This window comes from Corapipo altera, unplaced genomic scaffold, assembly GCF_003945725.1.
Source record: "Corapipo altera isolate COAL_440 unplaced genomic scaffold, ASM394572v1 50, whole genome shotgun sequence".
Lineage (NCBI taxonomy): Eukaryota > Metazoa > Chordata > Aves > Passeriformes > Pipridae > Corapipo > Corapipo altera.
In genome coordinates this window covers 13523616-13548482 of record NW_020884889.1, presented here as the reverse complement: position 1 = coordinate 13548482, position 24867 = coordinate 13523616, and the positions used below count along the sequence as shown (strand labels likewise).

Here is a 24867-nt window from a genome sequence, read left to right as displayed (position 1 = left end):
CGTGACCGAACACCACCTTGTCTACTAGACCATGGCAGTAAGTGCCATGTCCAGTCTCTTCCTAAATACCTCCAGGGACAGTGACTCTACCTCCTCCCTGGGCAGCCCATTCCAGTGCCCAGTCACTCTCTCTGTCAGAACTTCAGTAACAACTTGGTGCATGTAGAACTTGGTGTGCTGACCTTGACCAAACTGCTCATCAGCTGTTCCTTACAACCTTAGGGAAGCATGAGGAGAAAAATATCTTGGGTTCAACAACCTTGATTCTTTACTTCTGGCAGATGCTTATGTGGTAGAGCTGGGAAGCTGTCTCAGCATGGGGGCAGTAAAACTCATCTGTCTGCAAAAAACTGCACTGACATGGGTTTTTTTTCATCTGAGGGGTATTCTGCTCATTAGATATTTTTTTCATCAGTAGCCAACCAACAAACTTTGCAGCTGGCAAAACCAACAATTTATTCAGCTGCTATGAATTTGTTTTTTCTCTCTTGTTTCTCTCCTCTGTATTAAACTTCAAAAAGTAAATTAATACTGGCATTGAGGCCAGTCCAAAAATTCCATGGTATTACAGACCTACTCAGTTAACTTTGATTGCTTATGTAAGACTGAAGTAATACATGTTTGGTGTGGGACTGGTTTGCTGGGAGGATATGAATGTGTTTTTAATTACCAAAGAACTTTGTCATCTCAGATTGAAATAGCCAAAGACATTTTTCTTTCTTTTATGGCTATTTGTGTTTTCTACCACTTGAGTTTGTTTCCATCTTAGCAAAACGAGAAAGAATCAAAAGTCTCTTGATCTAAATCTTTTATTCGTACTGGACTGAAAAGGTATTGAGTTGCTTATATGACAATCAGTACCTGACAGATGTAACATCTCTTTCTAATGCCCTTTATGCAATGTTTCTTAATGTAAAAAGTAGTATAACAAAAGGAAAGAAAATCTGGGGCTTTGGTTTACCTTCTTTTCTTGTTAAAGAAGGTGAGGAGTTGAAATGTCACAGGTGAACTGAGACTACATCTTGCAGCTAGAGACTGTAAAGAGAATTTAAAAAAAGTCTTACGTATTATTATCAATTCCTATATAAAATAATTTAATATTTTAAGTACTGTTTAAATAATTTATCTGTATTTAAAACTAACTTTTTTAATTTTATGTTTGGAACTTTTTTGGCATTAACACTTAAATAAAATTTTTAAAATATTAAAAAGTCTTTTAAATATTCAATACAATTCAATATAAAAACAGAAAAAGCAATATACATTGTTCACACATAGTACTGTACATGACAGCTGAGCTCTAGAGTGAGCTTTTGAATTTGTCAGGCAAGCCACAGCTTAGTTGTGGTGAACCACTTGCTTACCCTCTGGACTCTTAAGATTATAACAGATCCTTCCCATCAATATGTAGTCTTTAATATTATATACACATACTGTATACAGAATTTAATTTCCATCTCTATGCCCAAATTGTAAATAAATATTTTTTCACAGCGTTTAGATCAAAATATTGTTTAGCATACACAAATATATTTGACACACACAGTTTGACAAGAAACATACCCATTTTGCTCAGCTCAGTTATGGGGGAATGGGACTCACAGGTGCAAAAGAACATAATGGAGGAGTTGTCACTGTTATATTTAAAATGTGTAATAAACTTACTACCAAATGTTTACAGGTTGTGTTAACAGCAGGAAAATGAGGATTCCCTTGTCCCCTTGGTGCATTTCCATGAATCCTGCCAGCCATGAAGGCAGTGGAGGAGGCAGAGTGCTGGTGTCTCACAGCTCCTCTGTCTCACACCTCTGGGGTTCTCTGACCGTGTCACAAACTCTGTGTTACAGACTTTGGCAGGACTTCACTAAAGGCCAAGCACCAGGCTCCAGTTTTTAAGCCCAGGTGTGTCTGTCACTGACAACGAAATTTACTGTCAAATTGTAACTTGATTTCTCCATCCTCCTGTATTTAGCAAGATGATTTCTACAGATACTGTAGGTGGATTTGGGTGCAAAGAGAGGGACTCTCATGATTCCTACATTACATGCATCATGTATCATGATTGCATTAATTGTGTCCCATTGTGCAAGACAGTCCTCAAAAGTCTTCGTTTTGTCCTAGAAAATTATTCTCCAGGAGGACCCCAAAACTTTACAAAGACTAAATGGAACACTCTACATAGCTACTTAGGGATACTTGCAGAGAGGAAAACTACCAATGCAAATCAACATTCCCACCAGGAATCCCAGCCTAGGAACATTACTCAGGGGAGCAGCACCTGCCACATGATATGTGTAGTTATTCACAAGTGAACAAAACTCACATTTCAGATTTTGGACTCAAAGTTTCCCATTCATATGCAATCTACAAACTAGAAACTACTTGCAGGAATTATTACATGGCTTATTCTTAATCCTTGTTCCTGAAAACATAACTCCTTTATAGGTCATTCTATGGTTTCAGGATGAGCTTTCAAGGTGTTGAATGATTTGCTCATGTCTTTGCAGTGTAAGATTCTAATGCACCTTCAGGAGGACAGAATTCACAAACCATGAGAGATATCCTGCCTGCCTTTCACTCCTCCTGCCCTATCTCAGGCAGGAAGGTGCTGGCACAAGGTGTTCACTCAGGTGATGGATGGTACCTGTGGTGACTTAAGGTTTGGTTTACATGAAATTTGATTCTCCTGCTTTCAGGGGAGCAGACTCTGAAAAGGAAATCATTACCTAGGGAGAATAAACATTTCAGTCACTTTATTTTAATCCATTTTAGAAGATAAAGTGAGGCCTTGAGTTTATTTCACAGTAAAAACATGGTACAACAGGCCTGTTTGTGTCTCCGAAGACCTCAGCCAAAAAATGGGGATTTTGCAGGATAAAACAAGCAACCAGTGCTAAAGTAATCCTCCCCCACATCTTTTACCACTTACATCACTGGTTGGGAATACTGGTGTGCCAGCAAAGGATTAATTCTCAGCTATTTTGTACACACAAAGTTTCAGGTCCTGGTATTCTCAGCTCAGTCCTTTTCATTAAGACATCAAAGTCACATGAACTGTTAGTTTTGCCTTTGCAAAAGCCTGTCCAGGCTCAGGAGAATTTGTATTTAAGTCTTAACCTTTCTGTGGATGTATATGCTATGTATATATAAATGTATATTTATACATTTCATAGTTTGTATCAGACCTGAAAAACTTTATTATTCATTAGTACTCATCTGATGATAAACTGAGCAGAAAAGGTGCAGTTTTCTTGTAAAGACAATGCTATGGTGACTCAACAGAAGGAGTTCTATAGAAGGCTAAGCACACAGCAGATCAAACATTCAATTTTTAAATGAAAACATTGATCTCAGGATTTAATGGCTTCTTTGCTTTTGAGTCCTCACTTATGCCTAAGCCTGTACAAGACACTGAGTTGCTTTTCCCACACTGAAGTCTGGTTAGCAGTAAAGAGACAAGTGTGGGGGTTGTTGGGTTTTTTTTAAACAAGTGATGATAAAGGCATCCTAAATCAATCATTTTTCTTTTTGGTAGTTAAAAAGGTCATCAGTTGGAAGAATGCCTTTCTGGGGAGAAGGAAGAAGTAGTAAACACTGCACAAATTACTGTGAAGCCTGTTTAAGAATTCAGGCCATATTTCTAGGTCAGATCCAGAAAGATATGGAAGGACACATTATATGGTGTGTCCCCTCAACTTTCAGATCTTTGATTCAGAATTCTGAAAGTCATTTCTGCTCTATTCAAAGTGCATGGAGGGAGGTACAGGCTGACTGGTTGTGAGTGAGCTGGAGAGCTACACATGACAGCTCAGTAAGAAGCAGTAACTGAAAAGCCAACTATTTCTCCCTTTTCTCTCTGCTGTTTGAGCATCCATGTGGATTTAATCCCCTCCTAAACATCAGTGTTTACAATCACTCATTCTAATAGTTAAGATGGACCACATTATCCTTTATAACAAAATCTGGAAGAAGTGACATTTCTGGCATTGTCTACCTCTTATCTTGTAATGGCCAGTTCAAACGTGTGTGAGAGACTGTGGTGCAACACTCTGTCATTCTGAAGGGACTCGCAGCCACTGCATTTTCCACAAAAGAGTGCTCAAAGGAGCTGTGCCCAGGCAGCCTAGAGAGAAATCCTTAGCTTCCCTTCCGAAATGGTGCCACTCTTCCAAAAGGAACTCAGGACCAGAGAGGGGGGCAAAAGAAAGCAGACAATGAGAAGCAGTACACTCATTAGAAACAAGCAATCAAAAACCCCACGTTCTTATTTGCTACATACCATTCAGAGAAGCAGGTTCTAGTTAGGAGTTAAGCAAAATCTTTAGACACAGCCTCTACAAAGTTTGGTGCTGACATTAAAATACCAATTGTACAAATGATGGTGAAGACTGAAAAGGCCATCAAGCAGAGCCGATCCACTACAGAGGCTGCAAACTTCCACTCATTGCAAATGGCTTCCTCTTCATCCTGGTCTCTGAACCGGTTTGCAATGTACCTCACCTCTTCCAAAATCTTAGCCAGATCTGGGTCACCTTCAGAGGGGTGGCCACTGTGCAGCAGGTTTTCTTCATCTGTTGGTGAGCAGGTCATCCTCCCACAGATTACACCCGAATCGGTGGTGGGTGTGCAGTGAACCCCTTCCAGCCCCCTGAAGCCAATGTAGAGCATGTTGCCATTGCTGGATTGCTGCCCACTCACAGTGTTCATCTCCACGCTGGACAGGCTGCAGCGCCGCTGTTTGTGTTGGCAGGCAGGACGCACCTTCTCCTCCCCTGGTCTTTTCATCCTCAGAAACCAAGCACACCAGTTCAGAAGGATGATCCTCGTCTGAAAGAAAAGTTTGAGAATAAACATCTCTTCACACAGCCACTGTCTTTGGGTGCTGTTGGTGTTGGTGCAGCCCGGGGGACTGTCTGGTCTATGGTCTCTGCTTATTCTGAACAGGAGTTCTAGAAAATGGGGACAGTTTTCCTGCTGATTAATTTGCCAATCACTGAGGTTGCTTGATTGCCAGCTTGCAGTGCTGTTGATTGCCTCACACTGACTAGGAGCACTAGGACTTCCCCTTCCTCTGATGGGAGTCTCCACAGTCTCCAAATAGTGTTAATTTTTCCTGGCATTTGAACAGTGGTACAGGAATCTTTTCCACCTTCACTAGAAACCATGGGTTCAACAAAACAAAACACTTACTGAAGAAGGGTTACTTTGTAATAGTCTTAATAGCAATACTTTGAATTGTAATTAGTAAGTTTACAATTCTTTTACTTGTGTTTGTGCTCTAATATTAAATTCCCAGGCCATTACTGTTTGGAAGGGGCTGCTCAAACAGATTCTATACTGGACTGGACCACCCAGCTTCACAATGGTTTGGCTCTGTTTTCACGTTGCGTTCATGACAGTTGATTGCAGATTTTAGAAAACAGATCTTGATATAATATGGAGAAAAGACAGAAAAATTACTTTGATTTAAAAAGTACTTTTCAGACTTAATCAGTGCGTATTATTCTATTGTTTTCCACATTGCCTTAATCCAGCCTTACCAAAAGTGCAGGCAAGCCGGAGACTGTTCCAGTTCTGATGAAAGCTTCTATAATTCATTTCAATCAGATTTTAAAGTCTCATTCCAGCATTTCTTTTCCAGAGCACTAATGAAATATTATTGTCTTGTATAATATGCAAATTTTACACTATAATTATATTTGGTCCATTTATTCTGACTGTGGATTGCCACTCAGAGTAGATTTTATATCCAGACAAGCATCCTAACCAGAGACAGGTCTTTCCTTGTTACTCTCTTTACACTATCAAGGTTCACCAAGAAGGATAATATTCGTTAACTGTGAGCCTGATCCAAAATCCACCAGTATCCAACTCATGTTTGTTGGTCTCCAGCTTCTCAACACGACAGCTCACTGTTCAACCTCAAGTACTCTGTTTTCTGAGGACATTTGGCTCAGTTCTAAATATTTCTTCCCTTTCAGCCATCAAACATGAGTCTAAAGAGATACATCTTTTATTCTCTTCATTGAAATTTATTTTAAAGTCACTACTCCAAAATAGGCCAGGGAATATCTCATTATCTCTTATCCTCAGGGCACTGCTGTATGCACATTCTTTCTGGCTCGTAAGGATAATAACAACTCATTGTTCTAGAGAGAAAAAAGGAGAAAGGTTTCTCCATCTGCAGAAATGCCTGATGCTCCTGTGAGCTGGGGGAAGTCAGAAGAGGAGGCAATTGGCTGATGATTCTCAGCAGTGTGTAGTAAACCAATATGAGCATAATGTTCTCTGTAAAAACAACCCCTCGTAAAAGTACATTGTAAAGAAAGTCTTATGTGCTTATAAATATGCTTTAATTCTTCTTTGCACTTCATAGATGTTCTTGAACTGAGATTCAAAGATCAGGATTTTCAGAGCAAGTTTCACTTCCCCTTTAACAGCCATCTTTAACAAATGCTTTTTAGGATATGGATGCTTCTGTCTGGACAGCAGCTACATATGTAGCAGTTGCACCTTGAGGGTAGTGTAGTTCATGCATTGATCATCTCCAGCAGCACCTTACTCTTTTCTTTTATCTGTTTCACTTCAGATGTCTGGAGCTTATTTGAAAATCCCCTTCATTTATATACATAGTTTTAGCAAAATCCTGAGTTGCTTATAGCTATTTTGAGGGATATTAGGAGCAAGTGGAGGTATATTCATTCTCTGTCTTGCACACACATTCTCTAAGAAACCAACCACACAAAACATCTCATTTCTGGTGAAACCACTTTTCCAAACAAAATGTTTAGGAAGGATTTATATGTTTTTAACAGTAAGAAGCGATCACATGCCCTCAGCTATGTCACATCCCTGACCTGGACATTTATGAAATGGACAGTGTAGGAAAATCAAACCTTACCCATTTAGGCATTTTTCCGCCATCTGGATCGTGGTGGTGGTATTGTAGAACAATAACAGTGACAACCACAGAAAGACCAACAATAATCATAGTGCTGGCAAAATACTGAGCTGCAAAATAAACAGATAATTACAACAACATACTTTGGGTGATAATAGCTTTTGTAAGACCTGTTTATGTACATGCATACATAGTGTTTAGCTCTTTTCCCAGTGTAGTGATACACATGCTACTTTAGGTACTTTTGAAAGACTTCTCAACAGCAAAAAGATCAGTCATTGTTTAGAGCCAATGTTTAGCAATTGTTTTTCTGGAACTGAGCACCTATCTCTTCTAAGCAACCTTGAAAAAAATTGTCTTCTAATTTTCTTTAACCTATATTATAAAGACTGGCTAGTACTTCTTTTGAAAAGTTTCTCTTTTTGTTTGAACAATTACAAGGGGCAGATTCCATTATGTTTAGCTCTAACTGAGGTTAGGAATACAGAGCATAATCTGGTGAATTCTGTCAAAATTGCAACAAATCTTCCATGGAAAATTGACTCCCCTGTGCTTTTCCCAAATACACATAGGTTCTCTGCTTCATTCAGAGCAGAGAGCACCACCAGAGCCTCTCCTCAACTGGCAGCATTTTCCTAATCCAGCTGCAGTGGGGCACTGTACAGGTGGGGATTTGCCTCCCTGCTGCCCTTTGGGCCCGTCACTGCACCCTGTCTGACCAACAACCCCGAGCGAATCCAAGCTCACCGATTAAGGGCACGGAGTCAGAGGTCGCTGGCATAATTTCAGCCACAAGCAGCATGAACACAGTGAGAGACAATAAAACTGTGATACCTGAAAGATAAACACGAGGTATGAAATTAGATCAGTACCTTGTAACTACAACAGAGAGAGAAACAAAATGAATCTGAAGGAGTGCTCTTTGCGAGATCTATCCCACTGTGTGCCTGCACCAGCATGTTAGTGGTGCTCCTGTCCTTCTTCTACCAACTCCAGCTCAAGGGAGCAGTGCTGCCAAAGTAGCACCAAAGCTTGTACAGACATGGATATTTTTAGATCCTTGTAACTGTTCAACTTTTCTGACCCTTTGCTAATTAGCTGAGGTAAATCAAAACAATTCTTGTACCATGTTTTCTTTAGAAACATGGTGTGATTTTGAGTGTTTGAGCATGTGACACTTGATTAATTGTCATGGAAGTTACAGGTGGTGTAATGCATAAATTTCCTGAAAAGCAGATTTGCTCTCTTGGATAGACTTTTATATTGTCTGATATCAGCTGTTGGGTTCTGCAGGGAGCTGTGCCCAAGCACTCTTGACTGTTGATTTTTAGAGTTTGACTTCTGTTGCTCAGTGATGAGTTCCCATCTTTCTAGAACAAGGCTGTTTTCTCAGGACTAGTCTTACACAATCAGGACTCATTGCCAGCTGGGAAAGATTTAGGAACAGAGAATTAATCTTAAAATATTGGGAGGGACTACTTGTTTAAGGAGGCTATTACCTGATGAGGGAGGCTACTACTCATTCTGGAGAAATATCAGTTTTGTTTCTACCTTTAAACAGCTTTGTCTACTTAGTAGAAGCCAGTGCATCTGAATTTTTGTATGGGACTAAAGGTTTCTTTACATATTTAACCTCCATCTTAAAGATCAAACACTCAAAATCAGATTTGTTTCACAAACTAATACTTCAGTTAAAATTTGCTGTAAAAAGTAAAATAGGAGCAGTTAGAATCAATCTTTCTGAGAAGGCACCGTAGGCTCTTACTACAACTCAGTATTGAAAGGAAATACTGAGAAGAATTCCATGTTAAAGTGTTCAAATGCCTATTTGTAAACTTAAGCTTTATTTAATGAATCTGAGATTTTTGTTAAGCAAATAAATGTCAAAAAATAAGCCCCTGCTTCTTAAAGAAGGTAGCCAGGAATTGTTTGTGCTTCTGTTGGTTCACCATCAAACAGTAAAAATATAGCTCATGAGCCAAAACAGGACCCACAGGCTACTCCTCCTGCTTACTAAGACTGTTGAAAGGAATTTTTAAAAGGACAACTTCTTTTGGTTTAGTCATATTTACAATATCCTATTAATAACTTACCTAGTGAGATCTTTTCTCCTGAGTCTGCTGGAAGCAGGAAAACTAATAAAGCAAGTGCTGATATCAGTACACAAGGAATAAGGAGATTGAGTCCATAATAGAGAGTCCTACGTCTCATGGTTACTGTGAATGTTACATCTGGGTAGGGTTCTTTACAACACTCGTAAAAGCTCTCAGTCCTCTTCCCAGGAACTCCTGTGTAGGAGGAAAGAGGAAGAAAACCAGAAATTAATGTGAGTAAACTGTATATTATGTAGCAATTATTTTCTAAAAGGATAAATGTAGCTTTCTAAGTTTTACCACAGATAAAGCTACTTCTTTAAGCTTAATGCCCAGTTAAGTAATTTTTTCTCAGACCATGAAGGAAAATCAGATAAAAGATACTTACAGAACTCAAGCAGCAAATTTGCCAACTATTTTTTTATGTTGATTTGCATCTCACACCCATTGTCACAGTTTCAAATGCCACCAGCCAGGGCATTTATTAATTTAATTTCTGTCTTCATTTCACGATTGTTATTCCATCCATTTCAGCAGTGGGGACAAGGCTGCAAGTTCACAGTGTAAATAAGAAATCAAGAGCTTACCTACTAAATCCCACTCCCCATTTGAAATGTAGCCAGATATATCTGCTTCCTGCATCTGTAAGTCCAGGGACCAGCCTCCATAAGTCCAGGATCCAAACTTCAGGTTACATTTCTGCACATCAAATGGAAACCAGCGCACATCTATGTAGCAGGAGCTTTTGAATATGCCTAGATGGGATTTGAAACAAGAACACCGAATTTAAATGCTTCTTCCACAGAATTTCATGTACATTTTTTAACCAGAACTTGTTCTACATCACGCCTTCTGTTTTTTACTCGTAAAGCGTATTTAACCTCAGTCATGTCTTGACATGTAAAGAGCAAAAGTCGGTCATGGAAAAGGGAAAGAACTGTACCATTAATGTATTGATGTTACAAACTATTTCTTGATCAATTTTTCCATTCTGGCACATAGTGGGAGAATATTTATAGAAGAGCTCGGATTTCTAGATCCTGTATTTCAGAAAGAAACAAAGCAGAATATGTAACCTGTTTCTATTTCTTTTACTGACTAAAGTAATAAATCTTGAAATATAAGAAATCCTGAAATATTATTTGCTGGACTATTAGATTTCTAGGATCTTGATGTACTCAGGAAAGCTAGCTTCTTATTTTTCACTTGTTGAGTCAGGCCCTGTCCTTTAGCAGCTTTCAGAATTGAATTGAAAAGCCTCCACCAAATGGAATATCTTAAATCAAAAGAATAACAGGCAAATCCCTGAAATCCTCTTGGGATCTTAGGTGGAAAAACTAATTTGTCTGGAAAGCACTTGGCTCTACTGCTGTAGTTTCCAAAATTCAGATTCTGAGAAGAGTTAAATCTAATGATTATGCTAATTGAGTTGGGGAACAGAAGCAGTGCTCCACTGATATATATCCAAAGTCAGTCATATATCAAATAAATGGCTACTTTCCTCTCAGAATAAAAATTGTGTTGATGAAACATCCAGTGAATCATTTCAAATAGAAATACATCCAAGATATTACTAAGTATCTTACTGTAAAATCAACATATTAGTAAAAGAAACACTACATTAATTAAATAAATTTTTATTAAGAGGCATTACCATAGCTCTTTATAGTAAGGAATTTTATTTTTTATCTTTTTTTAATACTTCCAAACTTCTGAAATTGTGCATTATGACAAAATTATTTATATACTTGTGACAAAACATGTATCTTTGTGGTGCTTTTCCTACAAAGATGTAACAATGTAACTCATAATGCACCTAGATTTAAATCTATCAGACGATGCTAGCCAGATAAATAAAATATCAGAGAATTGATGTCAAATTTGAAACCACACCATGCATAAATGGTCTGAGTTATCAACATTTGTGGCATGCTAACAGCCTACCTGGGGGCAGGTATTGGCAGTGTCCTGAAGAATTGACTAAAACGTTGGTGTGAAAAGTCGCATCAAATCTTTCATCAGCACTAGAATAGGGAAGAAACAAAAGGGGTTATATGCTCTTTGACTGGCTGAAGAATATCTGAGATGAATCTGTTCTTCATAAAAGAATTATTTCACCCCAAAAGCTTGACAGCTTTTCTCCTGTCACCAGTTTTCTGTGGCCTCAGTGTAACTGGTCTGATACTGTTGGGTTTGTTCCTGATTATCAGCTGTTAGTGAAGGTGGAGCCACCCTATTCCTGCTGCTCACCTGTCCCAGCAGACTCCCTACAGTGCCTTGGCTCCATTGATTTCCATTTGGAAAGTGAGCTCTTTTTAAAAACCTCTCAAGCACCCGTACAGGTAACTCTGTTCTCTTGCTGTCTACGTTACCAGCAGCTGATGATAACTGGGGAGATGGATCCTCCAGGGTCTGTGTCTTCCTACCTTTTTTGCATGGTTGAACATCATTACTACCTGTCATACACAAGACTCCTCAATGCAGCTCCAGCCTTCTTTATCTACCTCAGAACCCACAAACTGGGTTCAGAAAAAAAGGAAAAAGAGCTCCTATTAGAAGTGTCAGTGCAGTGGTGCTGGCCAGGACCACCCTGGTGTGCTGGTCTTACAAGTCTCTAGAAAAGAATCATAATGTTACTTGGAGAATGCTCCAAATTATGAATTGGCAGCTACTGCCAAGGAATATCTCAACTACATCTGGCACAATGTCCTGGGAATTTACTAGGCATTAACATTTTAAGAATTTCTATACGGGAAACAACCTACTTTCAAATATTTAGATGACGAAATAATGACTCTTTCTTAGGAAAAGAAAGTAAGTTTGCTGACTAAACCCCAGAAACCTTTTGTAGAGATATTTAGATTACTTAGCATTGCAATGGACATATAGCCATTATAGTATTGTGCCTTATTTCACAGTTCCCATTTACTACTGGGGTTTTTTGCAGTAAGGGATTAGAGATTCTGATCTGTACATTCCTTAAAGCTCAGGGTCTGGGTATTCAAGAGATTGTCAGAGTGACTGAAATAGGTGCCTGGATTAAACTGCACACAATGTGTTGGGAAGGGACCAGCAGGGAATGGTGTCAGGAATGGCACTGGCAGTGAAGGGCATCTCAGAATTGTTTCAGGAACTGCTGTGTTGAATCCACCTCTCATGGCTGCTGGCTCTCATTATGGACAAAGGCTCCTTTCTCAGGCTTTCATTTGAGCAGAGAATAAGCAAAATGAGACACCCAGGCTCCTGTACTTTGTTGTGCTGTTTGTAGGTTCCAAACAGCCACCTTGGGGGGTGGGTTGGCACACAAGGCAAATGCAGTGCCAGCCGTGCAGGGCAGGGCACAGGAGGGCACACAACACTCAAGCCTGGTTCCTGCAGCAGTCTGGGCTTTCCTTGATCTAAAATCCTGTGTCTCTCTAGGTTGACTGGAACATGATAAGTTGATGTCTCTTTGCCTATTAGTGGTTCAGTACCTCATAATTTTCTAATTACCTTTTAAGGTAATATTCGTCATTCTAGCAGAAAATAAAGCATATTAAAAGCTGGGTTTTTTTCCCAGGAAGGGAAGACCTTTATTGAAATGTTCTTTTTTAAAAAGAGGACTTTAATATTTAATCTAGTCTGATGCAAATTTTGTATCTCAGGAGCTAAAATAAAGCAATTGTTATTTTAGACATTTTTAATTTGCATTTTATTTTCCCCTCATGCATTCGAAGAAATTAGATTTAAAAAAATATCTGGACTGGTCTGTGAAATACGCAGACAAGAAAAAGCTAAATCCATAATCGCCTATATGGAGTTGCACTTTTTCCTGTGGTGAGCAGAAGGCTCACAAATGCTGAAAATATTTGCAACTGTTTAATTTGAACTTTAAAGGCAAGCAGAAAAGTGTAAATATTGTGACTGTACCATGACTGGATTCTAGCACTTCGAGGGGCAAAGGCAGTTCAGCTCTGAGGCAGCTGAACCAGCGGGAGCCACTCCTTCAGCTCCACAGCTCGTGGCTGCATTCTCTGGCTTTATGTTGCAGTTTCTCTTCCAGCTGGAGCTCTAATTGTTTTCCCTCCACATCCTGGCTACTTGCTTTCGTGATATTTGTAAGAAACTGGTACTGCAAAGATCTCTACTCATTGCACTGCCAAATCTGGTAGAAATGGATTCAGGGATATTGGGGAAGGGGGCAGCAAGATCATACACAAACACCTCCACTGACACAGGTGTGCACCCACACACGTGCTGAAGGCTCATTTCCTCAGGAAAGCAGACTGTAAGTCCTCCAGCAAGGTTCTATATTAGACAAGTAATTGCTTTGATTTGAAATTAATAAGGGCTACATGATGGAACTCAAACAGCCAAATTCAGGATGTAAAAACCTCCATGCCATACAAATTACTTGTAAAGCAGAAGGTAATGACTCCTAGACTAGATTCTCTCCTGTTCCTCTGGAGCAGAGAGAAGTTAAGCACCAGGGAGTTACTTCTAAGACCTTGCTGCTGTTTCTGGTAACTGGCAAAAATATCATTTTTGAAAGAACACGAGTGATGAAGCAACTCAATTTTCATTGCCACACGACTTTGCCTTTCATAAGACACATTCTTAAAAGAATATCCACTGGTACTCAGATTCAAACATGAAATTCTTTTTTCTGAAAAAGGAGGATATGTGTTTTTCTAAGTCATGTTTCTGATTGTTTTATGAAGTGCACTGCTTCAACTGGGAATGCACCAAGTGGCTGAGCCTGTGCTTGATGAGACTATGGACTGAAATGTGATGACAGAAAACTATTTCTGCTACACTTCTTGTTCAGGGTATAATGACTTGAAAGCAGATATTGATTGCAGCACAGTGAGATGGCAAAGCTGTACCTAGCAGATAGAATCCTACTGGGACCTATCTGGAGAATCTCAGGTTTATAAAACTGGAAAAATGAAACTGCTAAAACGAGACGTAACTACCACAATTCCTGTTATTCCATGAAGTACCAAACACTATGTGGCCATTTGGAAAATAATTCTACCAGAAATGAGCACTTTTAATAAGCCTAGTAAAGAGTGGAAGAAAGCTATACATGACATTAACACAGTCAATCCTGGAATTTGTACACAGGCCAAGATTTTCTTCCCTCAGAAAAATTACAGATGAACTGGCCCTGCTCTCTTCACAATAGATCAGTTGCAAAATTTAATACAGCTGCCACAATTTCTCTGTACTGGGCTGCAGCAAGATGTGTAAGGATTCAAGACATAGTGAAACATGCATTCATTAAGATGGAAAGTGAATTTATAGTTCATTAATTTCTTTGTAACTGCAGATGCATGTCCCTAGTGAAGCATATAGCAATTGAAAGCATCTATCTCAAAATGGCATGTCACTATACGAGAGCATTGTAATATTCCCAACGTAATTTCATACAGGAATAAGAATTTGTTTTAAATAGCTTTGCTCTCTGGCTAAACTCTGAATAAGAATTTTGGATTAAATATGAGTTTGAAATAGAAACACTGTAGAATAATTAATTCATGACTGTGCCATAGTTAACAATCCAAGGATTTGAAAACCTATATTAACAGAAAAATTGTGGTTTCAGCTTTTCGGGTTATTGTCACCCTTCTCATTCTATAAAGCACTTCAGCTACAGGTAGTATGTATATATCAATATTACTAATTTCTAAAATAATACCCTTTCATTTTGGATATACTTACTTAAATATTGTAGCCTAAATTCTTAGACACAGTGAATGTCTCCCTCAGGTTTGTGATTTATGTGAGGAAGAATATTGTCATACTCAGTCTTTTGGGAACCTCTAAACTGCTGTTGTAGAGTATCAATTTTATGGCATACACAGTGTGTTATTCAGCAGGAGAATGGAAATGAAGGTGTGATTTGTCAGATTCTCCCAGGAACACTGCCATTGATGGAATCAAGTTAGCTAGGGAAAACTGCTCAAGAAAACAAATTTGCATTGAAAGATACGTTAAACAAGATTAATGTTGCTAAAAACCACCTGCCCTGGGTATTAGGCTGCTCCATTTTGTGCACAGAACGTTTGAAAGGTTTTTTTAGGCTGGTTTATGGACAACTGAAGCACTCATTGCCATGCTTAAACCAGAACCAAGGAGTAAATCAGCCAGGCAGTTACCCTAAGGATGGTGAACTCTACTGGAGATCACCCCAAATCCTTTAGTGTCAGTTGTACCTCTGGGAGAAGCACATCAGCTGCCAGGAGCACAGCAGGAATGCAGGCCCTGGAGAGAAGTCCCCAAGGAAATGACAAATGCTGCCACTGGGAGCTGTTATCCCACTCTTACAACTCAACAACACCTGTGACGGTGACATTGCTCACAAAGGTGGTCACCAAAAGGGAGCACAAGTGCAGCTGACACACTGGGGGCAGCTGTTCTCTAAGTCTTGTTGCAACAAAAGCAGCTCCTGAGGTGGGAAGGGGGAGTCACGTTGATAACACACAGCACGGGGTGTTCTTAGTAGACACATGGCAGAGAGACAGGGGGAAAAAAGCCATCAGGAAGACAAAAGGTTCATGTCACCTGCATAGGCAAAACCCCCACAATGTGCCCTGGTTGCCACAGCAGAGCCAGTGCAACATGTACAGAGCAGATGGAAGTTCTTCCCAGTTCCTGGGGAACAGCATACGGGCCCCAACCACTGCAGAAAAAGGCACATTATTGACAAGCAGGCAGCTCTCAGTGCTTTATCTTTAAACTAAATAAATTCCACAATGGGAACTGCCATGTAATGGTGCAGCCAAAGAATCTCTCAATGTCAGCCAAAGGTTCTGCAGTGGATTGATGGCAATCTGTGTGTCCCTGAAATAGGCCCAACTCAGAACAGTTTGAAGAGGACAGCAGCAAATCTCATAGCTATTTTTATAGCAGGAAGAAAGAGTGACACCCCAACTGGACATGGAAAAATGCAAAGATCCTTATTGGCTTTACCTGTCCTGTCTATAGTGAAACCCAAACTACAACTAGACAAGCATGCAAATGTCAGATTTGAATTCACCAGTAAACTTTTAGACCAAACAGTTTCAGAGAAAATTATCACTACTTGTTCTATTAAACACAGCCAGAAAATCTGCTTTTCTTATTATCTCACAAAAGCCAACCAACTATAGTTGGTGGTAGGGATGATGATGTTATTTATGAAGTATTTGCAGATATGACCTTCTGTTATGTAAACAGGAGACTGGTAATTTTCCTGGCAAGTTTTGGAAAAAGTATGTAAAAACTTAGACATTTTGCTGGGATGATGATGTCATTTACCTTGCCTTATCTCTGTGACTGGACAGGGTGCTAAATAACCTCACCTAGACTCTCTTTCCCATGAAAGGTTGGAGCAGTTGAGCTTTCAAGGTCCCTTCCAACCTGGGCTATTCTGTGATGCTATGATTCTATGATCATCTCTCCTTCCCCACATAAAAAAAAATGTAAAAAAAAGTGTGTCTACCTGTTATAGAGAAGAATATCAGGCTTCCAAATCAGTCCATCCGGGAAACGGACGTTCTTCACTCCCGGGTACTCAGACACATTCCACTGTAGATAATGATCTGTCCAGTACTAAGCCAGATACAAAAAAGTGGGTTAAGTCATCTCATCCACTGGTTCACTGTAGTTCTCTAGGGACTGGATAGACTAAAACAATAGGTGTTCTCTTGGTTCTGTTTAGCTTCAGGCAGTGAAATGTTTTCAAAGGGTGAATTAGGTCATGAACAGTTCAATGGAACACATAAAAACCTCATTTTCAATTCCCACTGCAGAGCACAAAACAGCCTATACAAGATTTGGGGTGCTTGTGTTTTACTGTTCATGCTGTCTCAGGTGCCAGTTTGGGATTGAATTTTCTAATTCACACAGTAACTACTTCTCATTTTTTTTCATAAATTTTACACGCACTTTTACATTTTTACTTATTTCAGAGAACAGTAAAATGACATACATTTACCTTAAGCATGCTTTGACTCTGTCTAGTACACCATTAATAGTTCATAAGCAAACACTTTTTTTTTTATGTGTGCATAGGCCAAGAGCAGTGGCAACATTTTTTGCAGTAACGAAATGGTCTGCTCATTGCAGTCTTAACACATTCCATATCCAGTATGTGCTAAGGTGAATAAATCAAAAGAAATGGAGAATGTATAAAATAATCAAGAATTTCCTTGGGGGGAAAAAACCAATCTCAGAAAGGATAAGGATGCTATGGGATAAAAGAGAAGGAAAATAAATGATAGCTTTTTGAGTATGAATTGTTGTCTGTTTTCCTGGTAAGAAATCATAGCAACTATAGTCATTGTAGCTCAAAGCCAAAAACATATTATATTTGACAGTTTTAATCTTACTGTACAACAGGCCTGTAAAAAAAACACGAGTTGAATGCTTCTTCCATGTCAGATTTTCTGTGTGAATAAATGGAATAGCTACGCTACCCTTTATAGGGTCACCAGTGATACACATATATATCACTCATTTGTTTCCTAAGGCCTAGCACAGTGCAAGACAGGTGCCCTATATAAAATGTTACAATAAAAGAAAAAATAATACACTTAAACTGATTGAGCTGGTTAAAGAAACTGAAAGGTGTAAAGTTTTTGCAGAAGCAGAGAGATTGCCTGGAGTAATAAAAACCTTCTGTAAACCTTTACTTCACCCAAACAGTGTCAGGGATTTAACTAACAGCAAATTCTCACCTTGGCTGCTACAGGTGGAGAAAGCTCCCCATATCACCCTGTGTCTGTAGAGCTCAAAGTTATGGTAGAAATGGAGTCAGAAAGTTAAGAAGCATCTTGTTAAGTCTAAGGGATAATTTAACCTTTCAGAGAAAAGAATTTCAAAATGCCCTCACAAAATTCTTGAATAGCCTATTATTTGTTCCATTTATTAATAAGTGAGTGAAAATTAACTCCTGTCCAGCAATGCCATAAGTTAATGTGGACAAAGTTCTCAGCTGGGGTATCCAGTGGTAGCAATAGAGAGGGGTAAGTAGTAAGAGAGCATATCAAATTCTGTGACAATTTATAGCAACTAAGAATTGGAACAAAATGTAAAATAAAGCTACTGTTCGAAAAAATGACCACCCTATGTGGGCAAAACAAGCTGGGAAACCAGGAAAAATTATACTATTCCCAGCTGGACATTAAGAAACTGATGTTCCAGTTCCTCTGGCAGTTTCTCAAGGAGACAGTCAACAGAGCAAGTGGGATGGCAGGGACACTCCTTAGGACAGTGGCAGCAGCTCTCAGGGATGATGAACCTCTTTGGAACCATTTTTCCCCGTATCAAAAGAGTCAGCTGACAATTTTCAGAGTGCTGGTCAGAACAGCTACTGCAGATGAAATGCATTTCTTGCATGTTCTCTGCCGTGATCAGGTGATTTACCACAACATAATGGCTTTGTTGAAGTGAGTGAAAGGCACTTGCACCTGCAGTTGCTCAGCCTGGGACTCCCAGGTCACCATTACTCTATGACAAGGAAGACTTTAGTGTGACTGAATCAACCACAATGAGTTCATAACTTATTTAGATGTAGTGACTCAAATTCTTTACAGTTTTCAGAAACACCTGAAACATCTAGACCTAAAGCTCAGCCTTACAGTTTGCCATTCAGTTTAGCTTTGTCCACTGCACAGCAAGATACAGAACAAAAGCCTGAGAGTTTTCTAAAATTCAAACCTCTTACCAGATTAAACTCAAATATCAAAGGGAAAAAAACTTGTTTCAAAACTTACCATTTGTAGCCAGATATTTGTTGTTAATACTTGATTCTTTTCATCCTGGGTGGAAGGAGAAAGAGAGGAAGAAGAAAAATAAAACAAACCACAGCTTAGTACCATAGAGATAAAACAATACCAGTAAATATATTTGGCTATTATAAAATAGCCAGTTGTGCTAAGGTACCTTTCAAAGCAAGGAGAATCACTGCCTCTCACTTAATGCAACAGAAGTTTTCACAGTCAATGATGTTTTAATGTTATTTCACAGGTAATGATGTTTTAATGTTACTTCATATTAGTACTATCAGTCAAACTGTTTCCTGAGGGTGTCCTTCTGCCAGACTCTTTCCTGGGGCTCCCTATTCCATAAGGAATCTCCAAAGGCAAGGCAGATCACAGTGGGAGGTGCCTGTTTCACCTTTGTGAGAGGAGCAGCCCTCTCACTAATTAACCTCATACACCAGACATCTGCAGGTAGCAGGAAAAGGAATGAACAAACAAAGTGTGACTAAGCTCAGATGATGTGTTGGGGCCACGCTGAGCAGGTTCTTAGCAGGCCAGTAGCACCACTGATCCCAGTGGAACTGTACAAAAAGTGTTGTATCAGCTTTACCAGAAAACTCTTGTCAGGGCAGAATATTATTCTTCTGCCTGGAACAGTTCCAATTTGAAGGCCTTTCCCCTTGCCTCTTGTGACTATTTGATGTAAGCTCAGGTGACACAATTGGCATCTTAATACTGAAGGTAATTAAAAAGTTTAATTATTCACTTCTCAGACACAGGAAAACATTGGTGACCTTTTTCTGTGGAGGCACTGTCTCAATATCCACCTGGGTTGTGTGAAGCTGATGGAATATCCTATATGCAGTCAGTATTACACATTCTCCAGTCTGAACACACAGTCCCTGTAACACCACTCAAAGCTCCATTTACACTCTAAGAAAGTGTCTTAGGAAGTTCAGTCACATGTGCAGCAGGAACTGCCAGAGTTGTTCGTATGTCTAGACCTCTGAACTTAAATCTATCACTCTTGAGCTTAAATGTTGTTCCTAAATGCCCAAAGATGGCTAAAAAATATTTAATTGCATTTTGTACCATAAAAAAAGCTTTTTTTTAATACAATTTACCAGCAGTCAATATGTTTACTCTTTCGCTGTTGCTTTTGTAAATTTATAACTGAAGAGAGATCCTGAGAGGCCTTTAATTGAAGCCATTTTAGATCAGCACAATAGTAGAAAGTTACACAGCATGTGAAATCAAGTACTCTGCAAGGGATAATGGCATTTTTAAAGAAAAGAAAGCCTTTTGAGGAGCAGCATCAATAAATGTGTGGCAGTGTTGCTAGGCTGTGTATAATCACAACTAAATATACAATATACAAACAAATAGAAATATTTTAGATAAAGATCAGTAATGTGCATGAATAAAGTCTGCCCTCAAATGCACACTCTTACCTTGCTTTAAAATGAAAAGTAAAATAAAAAATATAAATAAGTACAGACCATAGCCAGTGGTTTAGCACCTCTCCTCTATATTTTCTGCTTCATCACCTCCATGAACCTCAAGTGAACATCTTATTTAAATGGCATCCTAGGGATACAGGTCTAACAATTTAGTTTCAGAAATCCATTATTAAACTGCATTGAATTTTCATGCTGAAGGCATTGCTGAAGATGTCAGGCAAAGCAGTAATTAATTTGCAGTAGTAGCTGTTATTCTCTACCATATAAACATTCATTTGGAGCCTCTCTCAGCAACAACCTGCTTATGGCAAAACTAGTTTGCATGGGGTTTTTGATTCATGACTAAAGAGCAATCCTTAAGAGATCATTCATATCACCGTGAATTAAAGTCTGTTGAGAAGTGTTGCATATTAAGGACATGTAAAACATGTTTCTATTCATCATAGCCAATTTTAATCAGAGGTAAATACCACCAATGGTTACTTAACATCCAAAGTTTGACAGCATTTTCTCAAAGCTCTGTGTGCTGTCCCAGATGAACCTGACAAGTTCCTATAATGCAATATCCCAGGTATTGCATCTGAGCAAAGCCAAGAGCAGCACTGCTGGGTGGCTTCTCTGCACAGCAGACAGCAGTTGTGTTGCTTTGCATAACTGGCTACTCAGGAGTGCAGAGCGATTCAGAATCCATTGTGCTGTGGGAAGCTCATGTCAGGGTTATTAGCTGAATGGCACATCCTCCTGCATGGTTAAACTCTGAGTTAAACTCACATTTTGTTCCCAGTGTGATCTCTTTCTACACACGAATGGCCCCAGCTTTAAATTAGTGATGTTTCAGAAAGTCTCTTTTCAGTAGCAGGAGAAAATTGTACTAAAGCAGGAGTGTTTCTGATGCTTCAAGTACTGATAGGCTGTGGGGAGATCTGTCAGCCCTGAGCCCACAGCACAGCACAGGGGCTATTTTAGGAGTACCAGGATGGAGCTCCACTATCAGCCAGTGCACATCACAGAACCAGAGCCATCACTGAGCAGTCAAACCAGCACAGCTGAGGGCGACAGCAGACTTTTAAACCAGCTGTGCTGCTGGCAGAATGATTCAGCTGCCACTGCCAGGCAGCTGGACACCGGCAGAGTTATCTCGGGTTTGCCTGCAGGAAACCCTGCAGACACGTTCTGAAAGCCAGGAGTTACTCTGAAGTGTGATCTTTCCCTCAAACCTACCCAGGAGAAGCCATCCTGAGAGCACTGACTCAAACAGAACTTGTGTAGTGAACACGAGCCCTAAGTAAGGAATGTTAACTGTTGGCTTTCAAAAGGATGTCAGCACATGTAGTATCCACACTAGAAAAGTCATGCAGCAAAAAGCAAGGGGAGAAAGAAGTAAAATAAACCTGCATGCCAACAGACTGGCAGGCAGTGATGTGCAGAACCTGGCAAGAGACACGTGCTTCCCAGAAAACTTGCATGAGGTGACTGAAGTCTATTAGCTGTAATTCTTGTACTTCAAACCCAGATTCTTTATTTTAACACGACTGAATCTCACCTAAATTGCAGAAAAAGTAATGGCTCTTTGAACTCGGCTTCAATTACTTCGAACGTTAATAAAAGGCTTTGTAAAAACATTTTAAGATATCACCTGTTACAGCATAATGCTGAGTTCCTGAAGCTAATAATTGTAGTCTGAAGTTAAAAATAGCCTGGCAGCCAGTGAGAGACATGTAAGACACTCCCATTACAGATTTTCACTTTTATTTGCTTGAATGTCATCCTACTGAAAGCAGCAGGTTAGTCAGTTCATTAGCTCTTATTGTCTCAGCACTTGCTCATTAAACATTCCCAACATCATTTGGTTCACAAAGCCAAATTACCTGTGCCTAATGACATTTTCTCCCCCATCATTTAAAACCCTGTTACGTTTAGTTTCTGCTTCACATAGCTTGGGGTTTTCTTCCTTTTCATTTTTAGGGTCATTTACTGAGCTCACTAAACTGTATCAAGCAAAAAAACCTGAATTTTTATAGGATTAGTGCTGAGAGGATGGGCTGGAGGGTGGGTTGAGCACTCATAAAATGGCCAGGTGACAAAAGACTGATGCTGTGTCCACACTTCAGGCAGCCACAATGGCAAGATGAATGTGAGATCCTCAAAACTTAATGGAGAGCAGAGAAAGGGCTGGATTTGTGCATTCCTGCCCATCGTCCTAGTGCACACCAGCACCCTGTGGCCAACCTCCAGGAGGCCAGAGCAGCCTGTGGTCCAGCTTCACCCACCTGCATCCTGTCTGAAAGCCCCAGAGTGGCCTCCTAATCTTCATAACACTAAGGCTACATGGGGTCTGTTGCACTTCTCCCCTCCTCACGTGCCAAGGTCAAAGCTAAACCTTTCTGTTAAAGGTGGCTCAAGGCTTCTTAGTGGTGCAGGCAACATTGAATTTTGCTGTCTCAGAGGTGAGGATAAAAAATCACTTGCTTGAAGAAACCAGCCTGGAGCTTCTGCAAAGACACTGAAATGAAGATGCAGCTGCTTGCTGAGGACCACTCTGATCATCCATAGGTGGTGGGAGCTGTAGCACCAGTGAGTCTTGATTTTGAGGGTTCAGTCAGGCTGCCCCACCGTGGGTTTGCAGTCATTACTCCCAAAGCCTAAGCATCACCTACATTGCTAAAAGGCAAGATAAATTAAAATGCAAATTTGAATGGAGGCAAGAATTTTGGGGGAGGCTGCGCAGAAAAGCTACACCACAGGTTGTCAGTGTGAAACAGGTTTCTCAAGCAATGTCAGGATGAAGAAAAAGGATTAGTGAAATGAAAGAAATTTGAACTCCTGATATCTCTTCCCCACCTGACTTCCCTTTCACCATGAAAGGAATAGGTTACTGCAATTTCCTCTCACTTCTGCAGTAGTCAGCAAGAGACCTTTTTATCACAGGAAAATGGTTTTGACTCAGCTTACAGCACACATTTCCAATTATGCAGAAAATGCTGTATAAACAGGCATTACCAGTGTATAAATAATATTAATAATATTCCTTGATCCAGCATGTGAGATTCAACAGCAGGAACAGACCACAGAATGTTTCTGACTTCTTGAAAATAGGTGCAAAAAACAGAAAATGATTCAATAAAATGTCAGAAGTGGAAAATAAAATTTTTCACTGTTTCACTGCATTTTTGAGACAACTTCAAACTTGAACACACATTTCTATTTGCTGATCTAAATTTTGCCATATTGGTGACATTTTTGTATGAAAGGAGAGCTCTGGCATCTATGACTTAATCTTGTAGTGGTACAGCCCACTACTGAGAAGCAACACTCCTTCAAAATTACAGCAGCTGTTGCAATCTGTTGTTCAAAGGGAGTTTAAGATGATGCATCACTTCACTGCCCAACCAATGGTGCACCAATCCTGCATGACCTGGCCTTGATTTAGACCAACCTTACATCAGCTGCTAATTTGCCCTGATTCTGTTGGTGCTGAGCAGCTCCTGAAAGTTGCTCTTCGTTATTTTATACTCAGCTACGATCCAGTGACATCAGTGAAAGCTGAAGGTGTGTAGGACATCACCTTCTTTTCCACATTCCTCTTCAAAGCCAAATTCAGCCTCGAGGCACCTTCACAGCTTGGATGATACCTGCCTGACTCTTCCCACCTGCTAACTCAGACTCTGGCTCCTTCAGATCTTTAGGGATGAGGCACTGCAGCTGTGCTCGGGATTTAGCTAAATATCTCCTGTAGCATTATGCTGAGTTTTACAGTTAAATCTCTAAAATCCAGCTGGAAAACATCCTCCTTACTTTGTGTGCTTCTTAATCTTTAATTTCTTCTAGCTTTTTTTTTTTAATCAAAGAATTAAACTCTGAAGGCCAACCAAAACGTGAGTACTTAATTAAAGTGAAATTTGAAAATTTCTTTTCTGTTAAGCTCTTAGGTTTATCAGATTTGTGATGGATGGCATGGGAATGGCTCTTGATACTCTGCATGCTTGAAGGTCCCTGAAATAGAGAACTGCTCAGATTGCTACCTTTATCCACTTTAATTTTTTAAGAAAGCTGACTTTGGACTGTAAATTCAATGAGGAGCAAGGCAGTAAATGGCTATTCTGAGACTGAGACATTTAGACTTATAGACGGGAAACAATGTTTCCCTGTAGGGACATCCCCTCCTCACTCTCCCCCAGTCCCTGCTTTCATTTGTGATGCAGTGAGTAAAGTTAAAGTCCTCTAAATCTTTAGCATTTTCCTGGCTTGGGCTGGTTTCACTTATTCAGTTGTTCTTATTTCAACCCACAAGGTTTACCTTTTCTTTCCAGTTCTCCTCCCCAGCAGGGTAAGAGTAGCTGAAGAGTATTTGTGAAAGAGTTAAATCCAAAGTGTTAGGGTTAAGGACTGTTGGTTGTGTTGGCTCAATTTTATAAAAAAATTTAAAATACTTGTAGGAGATGGTCATTGTTAATCCAGTGAAGTTTCCTTCAGAGCAGGATTAAGATCTGACTCTGAACTCTCATTCTATTTATTTATTATTTTGTTTTAGAGCCATGTCTTACATTCAGTAGCTCCTCTGCCTGGCCATATTTACTAGAACTATCTCTTGTATAAATTAAGGAGTGGGCCATATTTACTAGAAATCAAACATTCCAGCTCAAGTAACCTCCCCTTAGCAGAGTGCTCTTCTTGCTGTCTTGCTT

General features: G+C 39.7%; 1 protein-coding gene across 1 annotated transcript in view; it reads right to left on the bottom strand.

Annotated features, from left to right (window-relative positions):
- Positions 1–795: 795 nt before the first annotated feature.
- CHRNA7 (cholinergic receptor nicotinic alpha 7 subunit) overlaps positions 796–24867 on the bottom strand; it is a 39250-nt gene continuing 15178 nt past the window's right edge. The window contains exons 3-10 of the mRNA XM_027644451.1: positions 18735–18779; positions 16460–16569; positions 10939–11018; positions 9582–9749; positions 8995–9189; positions 7649–7735; positions 6902–7011; positions 796–4827 (exon numbers count right to left, since the gene is read on the bottom strand). Of these exons, the coding sequence (XP_027500252.1) occupies positions 4309–4827; positions 6902–7011; positions 7649–7735; positions 8995–9189; positions 9582–9749; positions 10939–11018; positions 16460–16569; positions 18735–18779 (1314 nt within the window). The 3' untranslated portion in view covers positions 796–4308. The remainder of the gene's footprint in view (positions 4828–6901; positions 7012–7648; positions 7736–8994; positions 9190–9581; positions 9750–10938; positions 11019–16459; positions 16570–18734; positions 18780–24867) is intronic.